The 13,175-nt window shown below is 44.0% G+C and overlaps 1 protein-coding gene across 4 annotated transcripts in view; it reads left to right on the top strand.

Moving 5' to 3' along the window:
• Positions 1 to 13,175, top strand: part of RYR3 (ryanodine receptor 3) — a 568,187-nt gene that overhangs the window by 480,617 nt on the left and 74,395 nt on the right. For all 4 annotated transcript variants that reach the window (XM_030814359.1, XM_030814360.1, XM_030814362.1 and 1 more), the window contains exons 65-67: positions 296 to 426; positions 5,774 to 6,094; positions 8,365 to 8,605. In XM_030814359.1, coding sequence (XP_030670219.1) covers positions 296 to 426; positions 5,774 to 6,094; positions 8,365 to 8,605 — 693 coding nt within the window. The remainder of the gene's footprint in view (positions 1 to 295; positions 427 to 5,773; positions 6,095 to 8,364; positions 8,606 to 13,175) is intronic.

The following is a 13,175-nucleotide window of genomic DNA, read 5'->3' as shown; positions in this document are numbered from 1 at the left end:
CATGAACCTGGGAGGCGGAGCTCGCAGTGAGCTGAGATCGCGCCACTGCACTCCAGCCTGAGCGACAGAGCAAGACTCCATCTCAAAAAGAAAAGAAAAAAAAAGAACTAGGATCTAAGTAGTGAGAGCATTGGTTAGTGTCCAGAGAAAGAGGAGGGGAAGAAGTGCATGCAACCTTGCTAAGCCTAGTGCCTGGGGATGTCCATGGATTAATCTGTGTGGAAGGCCTGGTCCGCCAATGCATGGGGCCAGCATGTGCGGGGCAACACTTCTCAATGGACTTCTTTGTTTCCAGGCAACGCCCTGCCCTTGGAGAATGTCTGGCCTCGCTGGCAGCTGCCATACCAGTGGCATTCCTGGAGCCCACCCTTAATCGCTACAATCTACTCTCGGTCTTCAACACCAAAACCCCCAGGGAGAGGTCTAGTAAGTATCTCCCCTCAAAGGTCATCAACCCATTTCATGTGCTGAGAGGAGAGGAGCCACACAGGCAGAGAGCAGCAGCCCTGCAGCACTGTGGCTTTCTTGGCCTGAGAGGAGCCAGGAGGTGAGGTTAGGGAATAGGTTGCAGGTCTCCATCTTACTGGAGAAATAAGGATGGGCAAGGCTTTGTTATAATTAGGCTGTGATTTCCTCTTCTGTACAGTGAGGAGTCAGTGTTGCTGATTTTGAAATCCTTTCCATCCTAAGACCTCAGGGTCTCTTGTCTGCTCTGGGTTTCAATTCCCCTTCTGCACCTGGGGATGTGACTCCTTTTTGCAGTCCCTCTCCAGAGTGGTATCAGAAGGTGCACATCCACACTCATAACCTAATTATACTCTTCAAGTCCATGGAGAAACTGTGCTTCTAAAGATGCTGACGACACATTTTCATCTTCGTGGAAGATAAGACATAGAAAAGCACCAAAAGGAAGAGAAAGTATACAAGAAAGAGTATTTCTTAGCAAAAGTATTGACACACTAGGTTCCACAACAGGTGGCAAACTATGACCACAGGGCAAATCTGGCCCCCTGCCCATTTTTAAGTAATTAAAATTTAAATTTTTAAATTTTAAATAAAGTTTTATTTGACCACAACCACACCTACTTGTTTACATTTGGTCTGTGGCTGCTTTTGCATGACAATGGCAGAGTCGAGTAGAGGCAGGAAAGTTTAGCCCCCGAGGCCTAAAATATTTACTATCTGGCCCTCTACAGGAAACCTTTTCCACCCTCTTTTGTAGAAGGATCCTGGAACTAAAATCCAAGGCAAGTTGTAAATCTGCTTCTGGAGGGTCCTTGTATCTGGGTTAATTGTGATCCTGCCTAAGGACAAGGGAATAGAATAGAGGAGCTTCAAGTAGGAGCCTTGAATCAAGCTTGGACTCCAACTAGAAAGAACTGCGATGATTCCATCTATTCTGAAGCAAAAATTACCAAACTGTAGGCTAATCAATGTTAAGGGGAAAAAAGCCACAGTCAATTATTTTCAACCAGAACTTTTTCTATTCACAACCATTGTTTTCTTAAAATATTGCTATACTATACACTACCAGTAGATGTCTGGACATGGCAGCAATTCCATTTAGTTCAAGCCCCCTTTCTCAAACTGCCATGAGATTTAAGGAAGAAGCATTTTGAGCAAGAAAGGGCTCATGCCACACTTTGCTTTGCCACCGCTGTTTTTTTCATCTAAAAATGTGAAGTGCTAAGCCATGGCGGCTTTATTCCCACTTGCTTCTTGTTACTTCAGGTAAGAGGAGCACATTGCCCCCCAGAAATGATCACCAGGACAATTCAGATAAGGCCACTAATAAAAATCTTTCACTGAGGTAGAATACAGTGGAGACTAGTGTTCTCAGAGGTAGTCAAGAGAAACATTGCCAAGATGCCTCAACTTTCCAAAGTCCCATATGAAATCTATGTTAACCTTTCCTCAACCGCTTCAGCCTCATCTCACCCTTTCTTCCCTTTGAAACTAGCAAAAAAAAAAAAGGGATTTCCAATCTTTGTTTTTTTGTTCTTCCCACTCCTGATTCCAAATGAGTCCTAGCTTTCCACCAAAGTGGAAGCTGAGCAACAGAGCAGACTTCGCTGAAGTTGAGAAGTGGCTGTGACATCTCCAGGCAAATGCCAACCCAGGTGTTGCTCCCTGACTCCAAAGGGACATGGGGCCCAGTCATGACAGTTCTGGATATGTATACATTTATTCTGCTTCAACTGTGACTTGAGAAATAGTGTACCTCTGTCTCTATACCAGCACTGTGTAGAGCTTCACCTGGGGACAGAGGGAAACTGCCTCGGCTTTTCAGTTCATAAAGGCACAGTAGCAGGGCGAAATGAGGGTGTGACAAAGATAGAGGAGAGCCTCGGTTAGCTTTGGCAGGGAGGGGAATTAGTCTCTTGCATTGTGCTCCTTCCCAAGAGCTATTTGAAAAGTTCCTTCTCATTCTATATACCTTTGCATTGATTTGATAAGACATATTCATAAATAATAAATGACTCCCCATCATTGCATACTCCAAAGGAAGAAAAGAGACAAGGTTGTAATTAGAGATGACACAGTCCTTTTTCCATTAGTGACACACTGTGGGACTCTATGTCCAGCTCCCCTGAGCCCTTGTTTTTTATCATTGAATTCAGCAAAGAGTGAATGCTGACCGTGTGTATGGCTCTTAAAAAGTTTGTCTAGAGCCAGAGAATGACTGATGGCTTAATGAGCTGTAAGAAGGTAGACTTCATTCATTACAAAGTGGGTGGCCTGAGGGATAAAGGGCGGGGAGGAATGTATAAGGTGACAGATGATGTGAGCCTGTGGTTTAGAAATACAATATGAACTGATTTATCATGTCTTCAGTTAATTGGGCATCTCTATTAATTGACACTTGATGCTTTGCCAGCAGAATTACTCAGATTAGTATCTTTGATGCCCTGTAACATCCTGGTGCATTTTCTTCCTCATCCAAAAATTATTAAGATATACCTAGAAAAAGTTTCATACTGTTAAGTGCCAGTTATTCAAAACTAGTTAAATCCTTAGTTATGGGTGGCAGTGATCTGTTAATCAGAACACTAGATGTCGGACCAAAGCATCCTATTACCAGTCAGTTTGCTTTTCTTCTGTACCCTATTGGAACTCTTTTCTCTTTGGTTGATTATTCCAATTCTAATGTAAGCCATCTGTCTGTGTTGCAAAGAGAAGAGGTGCTAAGGTGAGGCACACAGGACTTTAGAATCTAATCCGGTGATTCTTGAATTCTAACGTGCATCAGAATCACCCAGGAGGCTTGTTCAAGACTGTTGAGCCCCCAACCCTAGGGTTTCTAATGCAGGCAGTCAGTTTGGAGTGAGGCCCAGGAATTTGCATTTTCAGCCGGTCTCCAGGTGATGCTGGTGCTGCTGGTAGGAGGACCATACTTTGAGAATTATTAATCTAGAAGATAAAAGGACAGTGATCCTAAAGATTCCCCCTAACAGTCTTGTGTCTGATTCTAAGAGGACACAGCTGAGGCTGTTTTTCTAGCAGCTAACTCGGAATTCATTCTGTGGGTTTATGCTGTGGCATTTGAAGTACAAAACACCCTGAATCACAAATGTTTGTTCCACTCAAGGACCAATTATGTATAAATAACTTTTAAAGGTCATTATAATGGCTCCAGTGCAGCAACCTCAAGCAACTCTGTTTTTCTTAGGCAGCGGGCAAAAAGTGTTCATGATGATGTATTGTCTATGTGACATTTAAACAAACGCACCTGAGCCTTATCGTTTATAATCCCACGGCAAATAGTTGTAAATTTCAGTTGCATTTATGGCAGTGGCATTGTTCTGTGTGTAGAACCTCAAGGTAGAACGTTTGACTTCCCTGTGTTTACCTCTGTACTCTGAGAGTATGTGTATACAATTATTTTGTTTGTAAGGGTCTCTCTAGACTCCCTTGTTCTTTTTACCCATGACCATTGTTGTCCTGCTGCGAGATGCAGGACAGACTCATTCTCTGCAAATGACCATATCTGACCCATAATTTCCTTGCGCAAATCACAAGAGTTCGGGGTTCTTTGGCTTTCATGCTATTAATCCTTTTCAATTGTCTGGGTTTTAAAAGATATTGGTCCACTCCTGACATCCAAGGAGGAGAGATTTTTAACCTTCTATCCACCAAAAGGCTCTAGTGATAGCAACAAAAATCATCACTAGGAAAAGGGTAATAGTGCTTCATTGGGCCTATTCCATAGCATAAAGGCTGCTGGGATCCATTGCTTTCCAACTGCACATCCTGTCCAGGTAGAACCACTTGTCTCAGCTGCAGATTCATTCTCTCCAAGAAAGCCAGGATTATTCTGTATATCTGCTCCATGCGCTATAACCATGAGAGAAATTGAGACAGTCCCTTTCAATTGACCAGTATTCCTAAAGGCGAAGGAATTTGGTATGGCCTCTCCTATTTATTAATCCTTCAATTCTAATGGATATAAAATCTGAAAATCTAGAGAAGAAAGACCTCAAGCCAATGGTAATCCCAATGGCAAAGGGCCTGCAGGCATAACCCAATTCACTAAACATACATTTGTATTTGCAGTCTTCTGCTTTATCTTTGGAAATGTCTGAGAACTTTGCATTTGATTCCAAATATCAAAAATAATTTCCTCAAATCTTCCAGTGAACTGATGTTCTGGGAAAACACACCACATTTTTCCTGTGGCTTCCCAGACTGCCTAGCTCCTTCAGTGCCTGATGTTTTTGCCCCAGTTTGAGAAGTTTGGCCTGAGGATGAAGTAGACACATTCTGTAGGAAGCAGTTAGATCAGTGGGTGAGTATGCAAAGCTTTGGGCTTGTGGCTCTTACTCAGAATTGTCCATGTCCCTCCCTCCCCTCAGAGCCCTTGTTATCTTCTCATGTGTCAGGAACTTCAGGAAGCTTCCAGTCTTCCTCCCGTCTTGCAGGAAAGAGTGTCCTTAACCTAAGGGAAGCAGGACAGATAAGCCCTGGATTTTTCTGTTTACAGTTCTTGCATCTGACAACCCTCCCTGGTTGAATATTGAACTCTGTCTGTTGATACTTCAGCCTGTGTGTCCTTGTCTAGAGCAGCACCCTCAATCATTCAGAGTGAGGAAAAGATAGGGCTCCCACGATTCCTTACAAATCAGTCCTTGGAAACAAAAAGGATTAAGTGATTGACAGGGAGTCAATCAAGCCACCTCAAGTCATCCATCATTTCTACTGTGAAGTCAGAAATCAGTCCATGTGCGATGCTTTCCCCCCCCCAGAATTCCAGCTGGATGGAAAGTTGTTTCTGGTCCAGCTGAAGGACTATTAGATGAGTGGACTTTTATTTTTCCTTTCCTAAGCCGAGTATAGATGTGATCCAGGCAGTGGCACCACAACTTGCAACTAAACACTGATCAGTTGCTTTTCTCTTCTGATTACTGATTTTCCTGCAGGGGACACACTAAGGCCCAGGCAGGCAGGCCAAGAGGGAGAAGCCAAGAGACTGGCTTCATCACAGGGTAGTCTCAGGAACTAACTATCCCTCATCCTTGTGTCTGCTGTACTCCTTTAACCACGTGTTTGTTTTAACCTCACCTCAACATGACATTTAGGAAGATAATGCAGCCTCTGGAAGCTGCAGTCTGTTCACAGACAGCTGGAGGACAAAAGCCACTCCACATCCAAGCTCACTGCTGTGAAGCTCTAGAAATTTATTTCTAAAGACCAAAGGAAAGGAGGGGCAGAGAGAAAGAAGCTTGCACCCACTGTGCTTTTGAATTTCTGTCCCTTTATTCTTCCTCTCAATCAGTTCTGGGGATGCCAGACACGGTGGAAGACATGTGTCCTGACATCCCCCAGCTGGAAGGCCTGATGAAGGAAATCAATGACCTGGCCGAGTCAGGGGCCCGGTACACAGAGATGCCCCATGTCATCGAGGTGATCTTACCCATGCTCTGCAACTACCTGTCCTACTGGTGGGAGCGGGGGCCTGAGAACCTGCCCCCCAGCACAGGGCCGTGCTGCACCAAGGTCACCTCTGAACACCTCAGTCTCATCCTGGGCAACATTCTGAAAATCATCAACAACAACCTGGGCATCGATGAGGCCTCCTGGATGAAGCGCATTGCAGGTACCGATGCCTTTTCTCCCCAGTCCCCAGCCCAGGGGCCAAGATAATCTGTATTCTCTTTTCATCTCTATTATTAATTCCAAGATGGTTTTGCACAAGCTGTATTCTATATTTAAACCTCCCCATGCCCACCCCAGTTGCTTAACAGTAAAAAGAATTGACATATTCCCCTGAAGAGCTTCCTGGGGCCAATGCTCCTGGCCCACTCCCCTACTCATCCAGGCCCCTCAAATCTCCAGGAAGCCCTTCTTAATCAACTCCACTCAAATCCAATGAGCATTGCTTTATTTGATTTTGGTACTCAAGAATCCCATTTGCTCTTACGGTAATAACTGTCCAGAATTTTCCTGGTAAGTAATCCTGTGTGTTTTCCACTTGTATAAAACTCACTCCCATCTGACCTACACTGTCAGTTCCTTACTGTCACTCTGCATTTGTATTTCACTCTATGCTTTCTAAGACACTGTCTCATGTGGGCTCACGGTAGTGGCACTGTTTTTTTTTTTTTCTTTTGTATCCCTCTAAAGTTACTTACATGCAGCCAGCTCTCAATGAATGTTATTAGCCAATTTTCTCTTCCTGAAGCAACCTCAAAAAAAGGACAGGCTTGGAAAATCAATAACTATACTTTCCACAGTCAGGAAACCACAAATATTTTGTGTCCTCTCTGTCAAACTACAGTCCAAGGAGATAGAAGCTAAGGCAAAATTACTGCTTTTGATGGACCTATGATTTAGGTAGTGGAGTCCACCAGTAACATCTTTACCCATATAGTCTCCTGGACATGAAAACAATGGCTAGGCTAAAGGGAACTATTAATCCAACACTGATATTTACTTTCCTGGACAAAGGAATCAATGTCCTTCTGCAGGACCAAAGAAGAAAAGTTACTGCTTCTTCCTGTCTCACAGATGAACTGAGATCAAAATTATAAATATCTTGGGTGCTAATGGCAGCTAGATAACATAAGCCTCTGTGGACATTTGAATAGAGTTGGTGTTCCTCTATTACCCATTAGCCCTAAAATATTGTTAACCATAAGGTAATTTTTCAATGAGTTTTACTTGGTAAATCTGAATTAAGGGAAGGAAGGGTTTCAAAAAAAATCTCCTCCCTTACCTCCCTAGAGGTGCACAGAGGGAAGGTGTCACAGCATGAGGGCCACTGATGGAAACTGAAGTTTGGCCTGTTATTCCACAGGTGAATCTAGACTTCATTCAGACAGGCTACTTACTTCTTGGTGACTAAACAAAGTCAATTTTAAGTAGTAACCCCAAATCGCCCACATAAGGTATAGCCATTCTGATTACATATCTAAAGCAGAGTTGCTCGTTGAAGAAGGCTAAGAAGTCACAACTTCTTGGTTAATGCAGAGAGTGCCATTAACCTTCTCTTTCTAAAAGTATCTTTTTTATAAAAGTAAAACATAAAGTGATATTTCGAAGAAAATTGCTGGAATGCAAGCTGTTTCCAACTGAAATGCCTTAAGCTAAAGACACTTTGAAAACATGTGAATGTAGATTGTCAGTGGTTCACAACTCTCACTCATTCATTTTTTTCTTACAATTACTCTGATCTTTTTAAAAACAAAACAAAAAAAGACCAATGGAATGGCATATCGCTCTTTCTCTGATTGCTTCTTTCTGCTTTTCAGCTTCTAGTGATCACCCCAGCCTCTTTTTATTCATTTATAATTGATACCGGAGTTATATCCCTCCCTCAGAGCCCAGAGGAGTCTCCAGGCAATAGGTTGGCAGGTTTCAAGTGTTGAGGCTGAGGATGGTAGTTGGGTTAATGTGCTTTTAACAACAGATTGTTCTGTAAAATAACCAGAAAGTATATATTGAGTGCCCACTCTTAGCACAGTACTTGTTGTTAATAAAAGTCTTCCTTCAGGAAGTTTACAATCTGCTAGTGAGCCGAAAGCAAAAAGAATGGACTATAAAATAATACAAAATAGTCTGTCATGAAGAGCTAAGGGGTGTGGCATAGGCCATGTGTGCTTGAGAGGTTCGAGGGAGGCAGGGGCTCCCCATGGCCTGGAAGAGCAGAGCAGGAATATGGACCTTCTCCCATAGTGGCCTCGGTCCCCCATCCCCTGAGGTGACTCTATGAGAGGGAGGTATCAAGGTGAAGATGGAGGAAGGAAACGAGGGGCAGGTGCCATCCTGAGTTGATGGGATTCCATGGCCTCACCTTTCAGTCATGTCTTTCATTTTCATCAATTGCCATAATACGTGAAATGACGGGGAGGCTCTTTGTAAACGCAGTGTATGCACAGCCCATCATCAGCAAAGCCAGACCCGACCTGCTGAGAAGCCACTTCATCCCAACTCTGGAGAAGCTGAAGAAAAAGGCTGTCAAGACGGTGCAGGAGGAGGAGCAGTTGAAAGCCGATGGCAAAGGGGACACCCAGGAGGCGGAACTCCTCATCCTGGATGAGTTCGCGGTCCTCTGCAGAGATCTCTATGCCTTCTACCCCATGCTGATCCGCTACGTGGACAACAACAGGTACAGAGGAGACCACTAGGAGACTGTCTGCCCCTCTGTGGGGCTAGTTTAGGCAACAGAATACAACGGAAAGATGGTGTTGGGCTGTTAACAGTGAGATAAAGGAGGTGATAGCCGCTCCCACCATTCTCCTTCCCAACGCCAATGGTTCCTGCTGTAGGAGCTCTGGGCAGTGCTTTCCTGGAGCAACGATTCTGTATGGTCTGTGACGTGGCCATCCCCTCCATCCTTACGGGCTACCACAGGTCAGAGGAAGTTGGTCAAATAAAGGTAGCAGTGACTCACTTCTGCCCCTCTGCTGTTCACTAATGTATTCCTTCAACCAATACTGCCTGACTGTGTGTTAAGCGCTCTTCTAGGCTTTAAGTGATAGGAGTGAACAGAAGAGACAAGCTCTCTTGCCTAGGGAGATTTATTTCTGGGGCTAGGAGAGGTGCATAAACAATAAACAACCCATATAAGTAAATTATCTAGAGCGGGGTAAGGGGAATTAGGAGGGTCAGGGTGGGGTGGGAGTTGTGTTTTTAGATAGGATGTTCCTGAGAAATCAACATTTGAGCAAAGACCTGAAGTCAGTAAAGTTTGGAACCAGAAAAATCTGGGGCGAGGGTGTTGCGGGAAGAGGAAACGTCTGGTGCAGGCGCCAAGAAAAAAGCGTGTTTGGGATGTTCAAGGGACCAAAAGGAGGCCAGTGTAGCTGAAGCAGAGGGAGGGGTGGGGAAGAGCAGTAGAGGATGTCAGAGAGGCAACATGGGGCCGAGAGTCCAGGCCTGGGACGCCACTGTGAGGACTCTGACTTTTACTCTGAGTCAGATAACAAGCCCCTGGAGATTTTGAGGGAGTCTGTAATGTGATCTGATTCACTCTTTGAGCACTGTAGCAAAAGGTGGAGGCAGTAGGGAAGGAAGAAGACCAGTGGGAGGCTCTCCATGATCCAGGCGAGAGTGGAATGTGATCCATACAAACTGAAAGTGGATTAGCAGTGTCAGGGGTGGGAGAGAGTGATGGGGAGGGACTGCTTTATGCTTTTTTTTAAGCACTGGGGTTTCCTTTTGGGATGATGAAAACATTGTGGAACTGGATAATAATTGTAGTTTCACAACATTGTGAATGTACTAAACATCACTGATTGCAAATTTTATGTTATATGCATTTTACCAGGTTTTATTTTATATATATATATATGTTTTTGTTTTTGTTTTTGTTTTTGTTTTTTTTGAGATGAAGTCTCGCTTTGTCACCCAGGCTGGAGTGCAGTGGTGCGATCTCGGCTCACTGCAAGCTCCGCCTCCTGGGCTCATGCGATTCTCCCACCTCAGCCTCCTGAGTAGCTGGGATTACAGGCACACACCACCATGCCTGGCTAATTTTTTGGTATTTTTGTAGAGATGGGGTTTTACCACGTTGCCCAGGGTGGTTTCGAACTCCTGAGCTCAAGCAATCCACCTGCCTCGGCTTCCCCAAAGTGTTGGGATTACAGATTACTGGCCTTCTTTTTTTTTTTTCTTTTTTTTTTTTTGAGACGGAGTCTCGCTCTGTCACCCAGGCTGGAGTGCAGTGGTGCCATCTCGGCTCACTACAAGCTCCACCTCCCGGGTTCACGCCATTCTCCTGCCTCAACCTCCCGAGTAGCTGGGACTACAGGCGCACACCACCACACCTGGCTAACTTTTATTGTGTTTTTTAGTAGAGACAGGGTTTTACCATGTTAGCCAAGATGGTCTCGATCTCCTGACCTCGTGATCCACCCGCCTGGACCTCCCAAACTGCTGGGATTACAGGCATGAGCCACTGTGCCTGGCCCTTTTGTTGTTTTTTTTTTTTTTTTCTTGAAGTTGATGGCGGCTGAGGCCAGGATGGTAGCAGTGAAGGTGCTGAAGGTGCTAACCAGAAGTTATCAGATTCTGGGTCTGTTTTGAAGGTAGAGCCCTTGGAATTTCCAAATTGGGAATGAGAGAAAAGAGAAGAGTCAAAAATGCTTCCAGGAATTTTGCCTGAATACATGGAAGAATGGCCTTTTTGGCAATTGAGGAAGACTGTGGATACATCAGATTTGGCCAAGGTTGGAGTGACGTTGTTGAGGGGAAGATCAGGAGATCACTTTCAGACATGTTGAATTTAGTTGCCTATTCAATAGAAAAGTGAAAATGTTGAGTGGGCAATTGCATATAAGATTCAGAGTTCAGAGGAGAGGTCTGGTGTAGACATATGAATTTGGGAGTAATCGATACATTTAAGGACTGTGAGACTAGATGAGATAAGTAAAGGATTGAGGAAGGGACAGAAGAGTTCCTCAGTACTAAGAGGTCAGGCAGAAGAAGAGGAACAGCAAATGAGACTGAGAGGGAGAAACCAACGAGACAGTAGGAAAGCCAACAGAATGTTGTATCCTGGGTTCCAACTTTACAAAGAGTTTCCAGAAGGAAAGAATGACCAACTGTTTCAAATGCTGCTGGTAAGTAAGATGAGAACTGAGACTGGGCATTATATTAAGCAGCTCATTAGTTATTGGTGACCTTGACAAGAGCAGTGTCTATGAAGTATTGAAGATAAAAAGCCTCTTTGGAATGGGTTAAAAGAACGAGAGAAAAGGACTTGGATCTAGCAGTACAGGCAACTTCTTCAAGTTTTACTCTAAAGGAGGACAGAGAAATGGGACACTAACCACAGGCAGAAGTGTGGTCAAGAGAGGAGTTGTTAACATAGGAAACATAGGTTGTTTCTTCACCAATGCGAAGGATCCAATAGAGACGGGGGCTATGACATGTAAGAGAGAGACAATTTCTAAGGCAATGCCTTTGAGCAGGTAAAAGGTCAGCTTTAGGAAGTTCATCCACAGAACAGACAGGAGGGCAGAGACTACGGGTGCTGATGCTGGTTGGTGTGTGTGTGTGTGTGTGTATATATATATACACACACACACACACACCCCTACGTTAAGAGAGAGAGAGAGGTCTTTTGGGGTCCTTTCCGATTGCTTTTATTTTCTCAGTGAAGTAGGAAGCAAGATCATCAGTTGGGAATGAAGATGGGGAAAGGTGCCTAGAAGTTTGCAGAGTAAAAAGAAGGTATGAGGTGGTTCCCAGGGAGAGTGGAAGAGTAGATGGACCAGGGAAATGCAGAGTGATTACCAGGCAGCATTAAGAGATCTCTGGTCATGAATTTATAGCAAGACCCGTCAGCAGGTTGTCTTTTTCTCCAGCCAAATTCAGTTGTCAGATATCAACCAAGAACAGGAAGTAAGTTGCATTTAATGAGAGGCAAGGTTTTGCAAAGTGAGTATAACAAAAACACGTTAGGGAGTTAAGGGTACATGTAAGGAGGTAATTATAAAGATTTACCGTGGAATTTAAGCTGGATGATGAGGAGGACAGAACGTAGAAAGCCTAATGTGCATGAACAGACAAAAGATCAAAGGATTGTTGGAGAGTGGGTACTAGATAGGAGGAAGGTAGTGGTCAGAGAAGTGAAATGCATGGATTTAAGATTAGGGGATTAGGGGAGGTTGCAGTTATTAGTAATGACCATGGGATTGCATACTGAGGTAGGTGGAGGGCAAGAACCTTAGAGAAGAAATCAACAGACTGAAAGGCCATGGAGCTGGCAAATCATAAACACATATATTTAAGTCACTGAGAATGAAGACGGTGACATGTTGAGAATATCAGTGAGATATGTGCTAAAAGCATGGATAAAGGAAGGGGAATGGCTCAGATTAGTGGACACCTTGGTAAGAGATGAAATTCAAAACTGGAGACTTTCGGAGACACTTCATGGTGCGTGTCTCTGTTTTGACATTTGAGCTCCATTTACAGACGAGAGGTGGAAAAGAGCACAATATAATGAACTTACCCAAACCTGCTGCTCCCTTCTCTCAAGGCCTCTTCCCCAGCCTGAGTCCTTCAGGACGGTCACCCAGAATCCTCATTCTCTCCCTATCCCTTGCCTTCAGCCCTTCACACTGACTCTGTGCACCTTCCCTTCTCTCCCATCAGTCAGTCCCCTGGGGTGGTGACCATATGCTGTGCTGGACAGCCTGCATATCCCAGCTCACCGTCATCACTCCTATTCTATAGAACTTCAAAGGTTGAAAATCTCTAATGTCATAATTAGGCAAATTAATTCATGTCATAAGATAAATTTTTAATGTAATTCACTCTTTCCCCAGTGTTCATTTGGTGCACAAAATTTAGCTGAGTCAAAATAAATAAACAACAATTATATGAGAAATGTGAAGGCTTGTGGGAATATAAGTCTATAAAATCATAAAGCTATTGATAGGGTGAACACAGACGTTTTCATTGTATCTTAGGGTATGACCCTTACCCTATTTGTGGGTTTTGTTGCATTTTTCCCTGTAACCAAATATGTGTCAGTTGTCCAAGTCCATTCTCCAGTTCTCCAACACCAACTGGATATCCAACAATCCAATTTAATTCTGACAGTAACTACGCAGAGTTAGTGCAGATCCCACAGGTCAATGGCTCAGTTCTGTAAGACTGTTCCTGCCTCAGACACCAGCCACAAATGAGTTGCCCAGGCTTCTCACACTTCTGCCCAGCGAACTGCA

This window comes from Nomascus leucogenys, chromosome 6 (assembly GCF_006542625.1).
Source record: "Nomascus leucogenys isolate Asia chromosome 6, Asia_NLE_v1, whole genome shotgun sequence".
Classification (NCBI taxonomy): domain Eukaryota; kingdom Metazoa; phylum Chordata; class Mammalia; order Primates; family Hylobatidae; genus Nomascus; species Nomascus leucogenys.
Note: the sequence above shows the minus strand (reverse complement) of the source record. Positions and strands in the feature narration are given on the sequence as shown.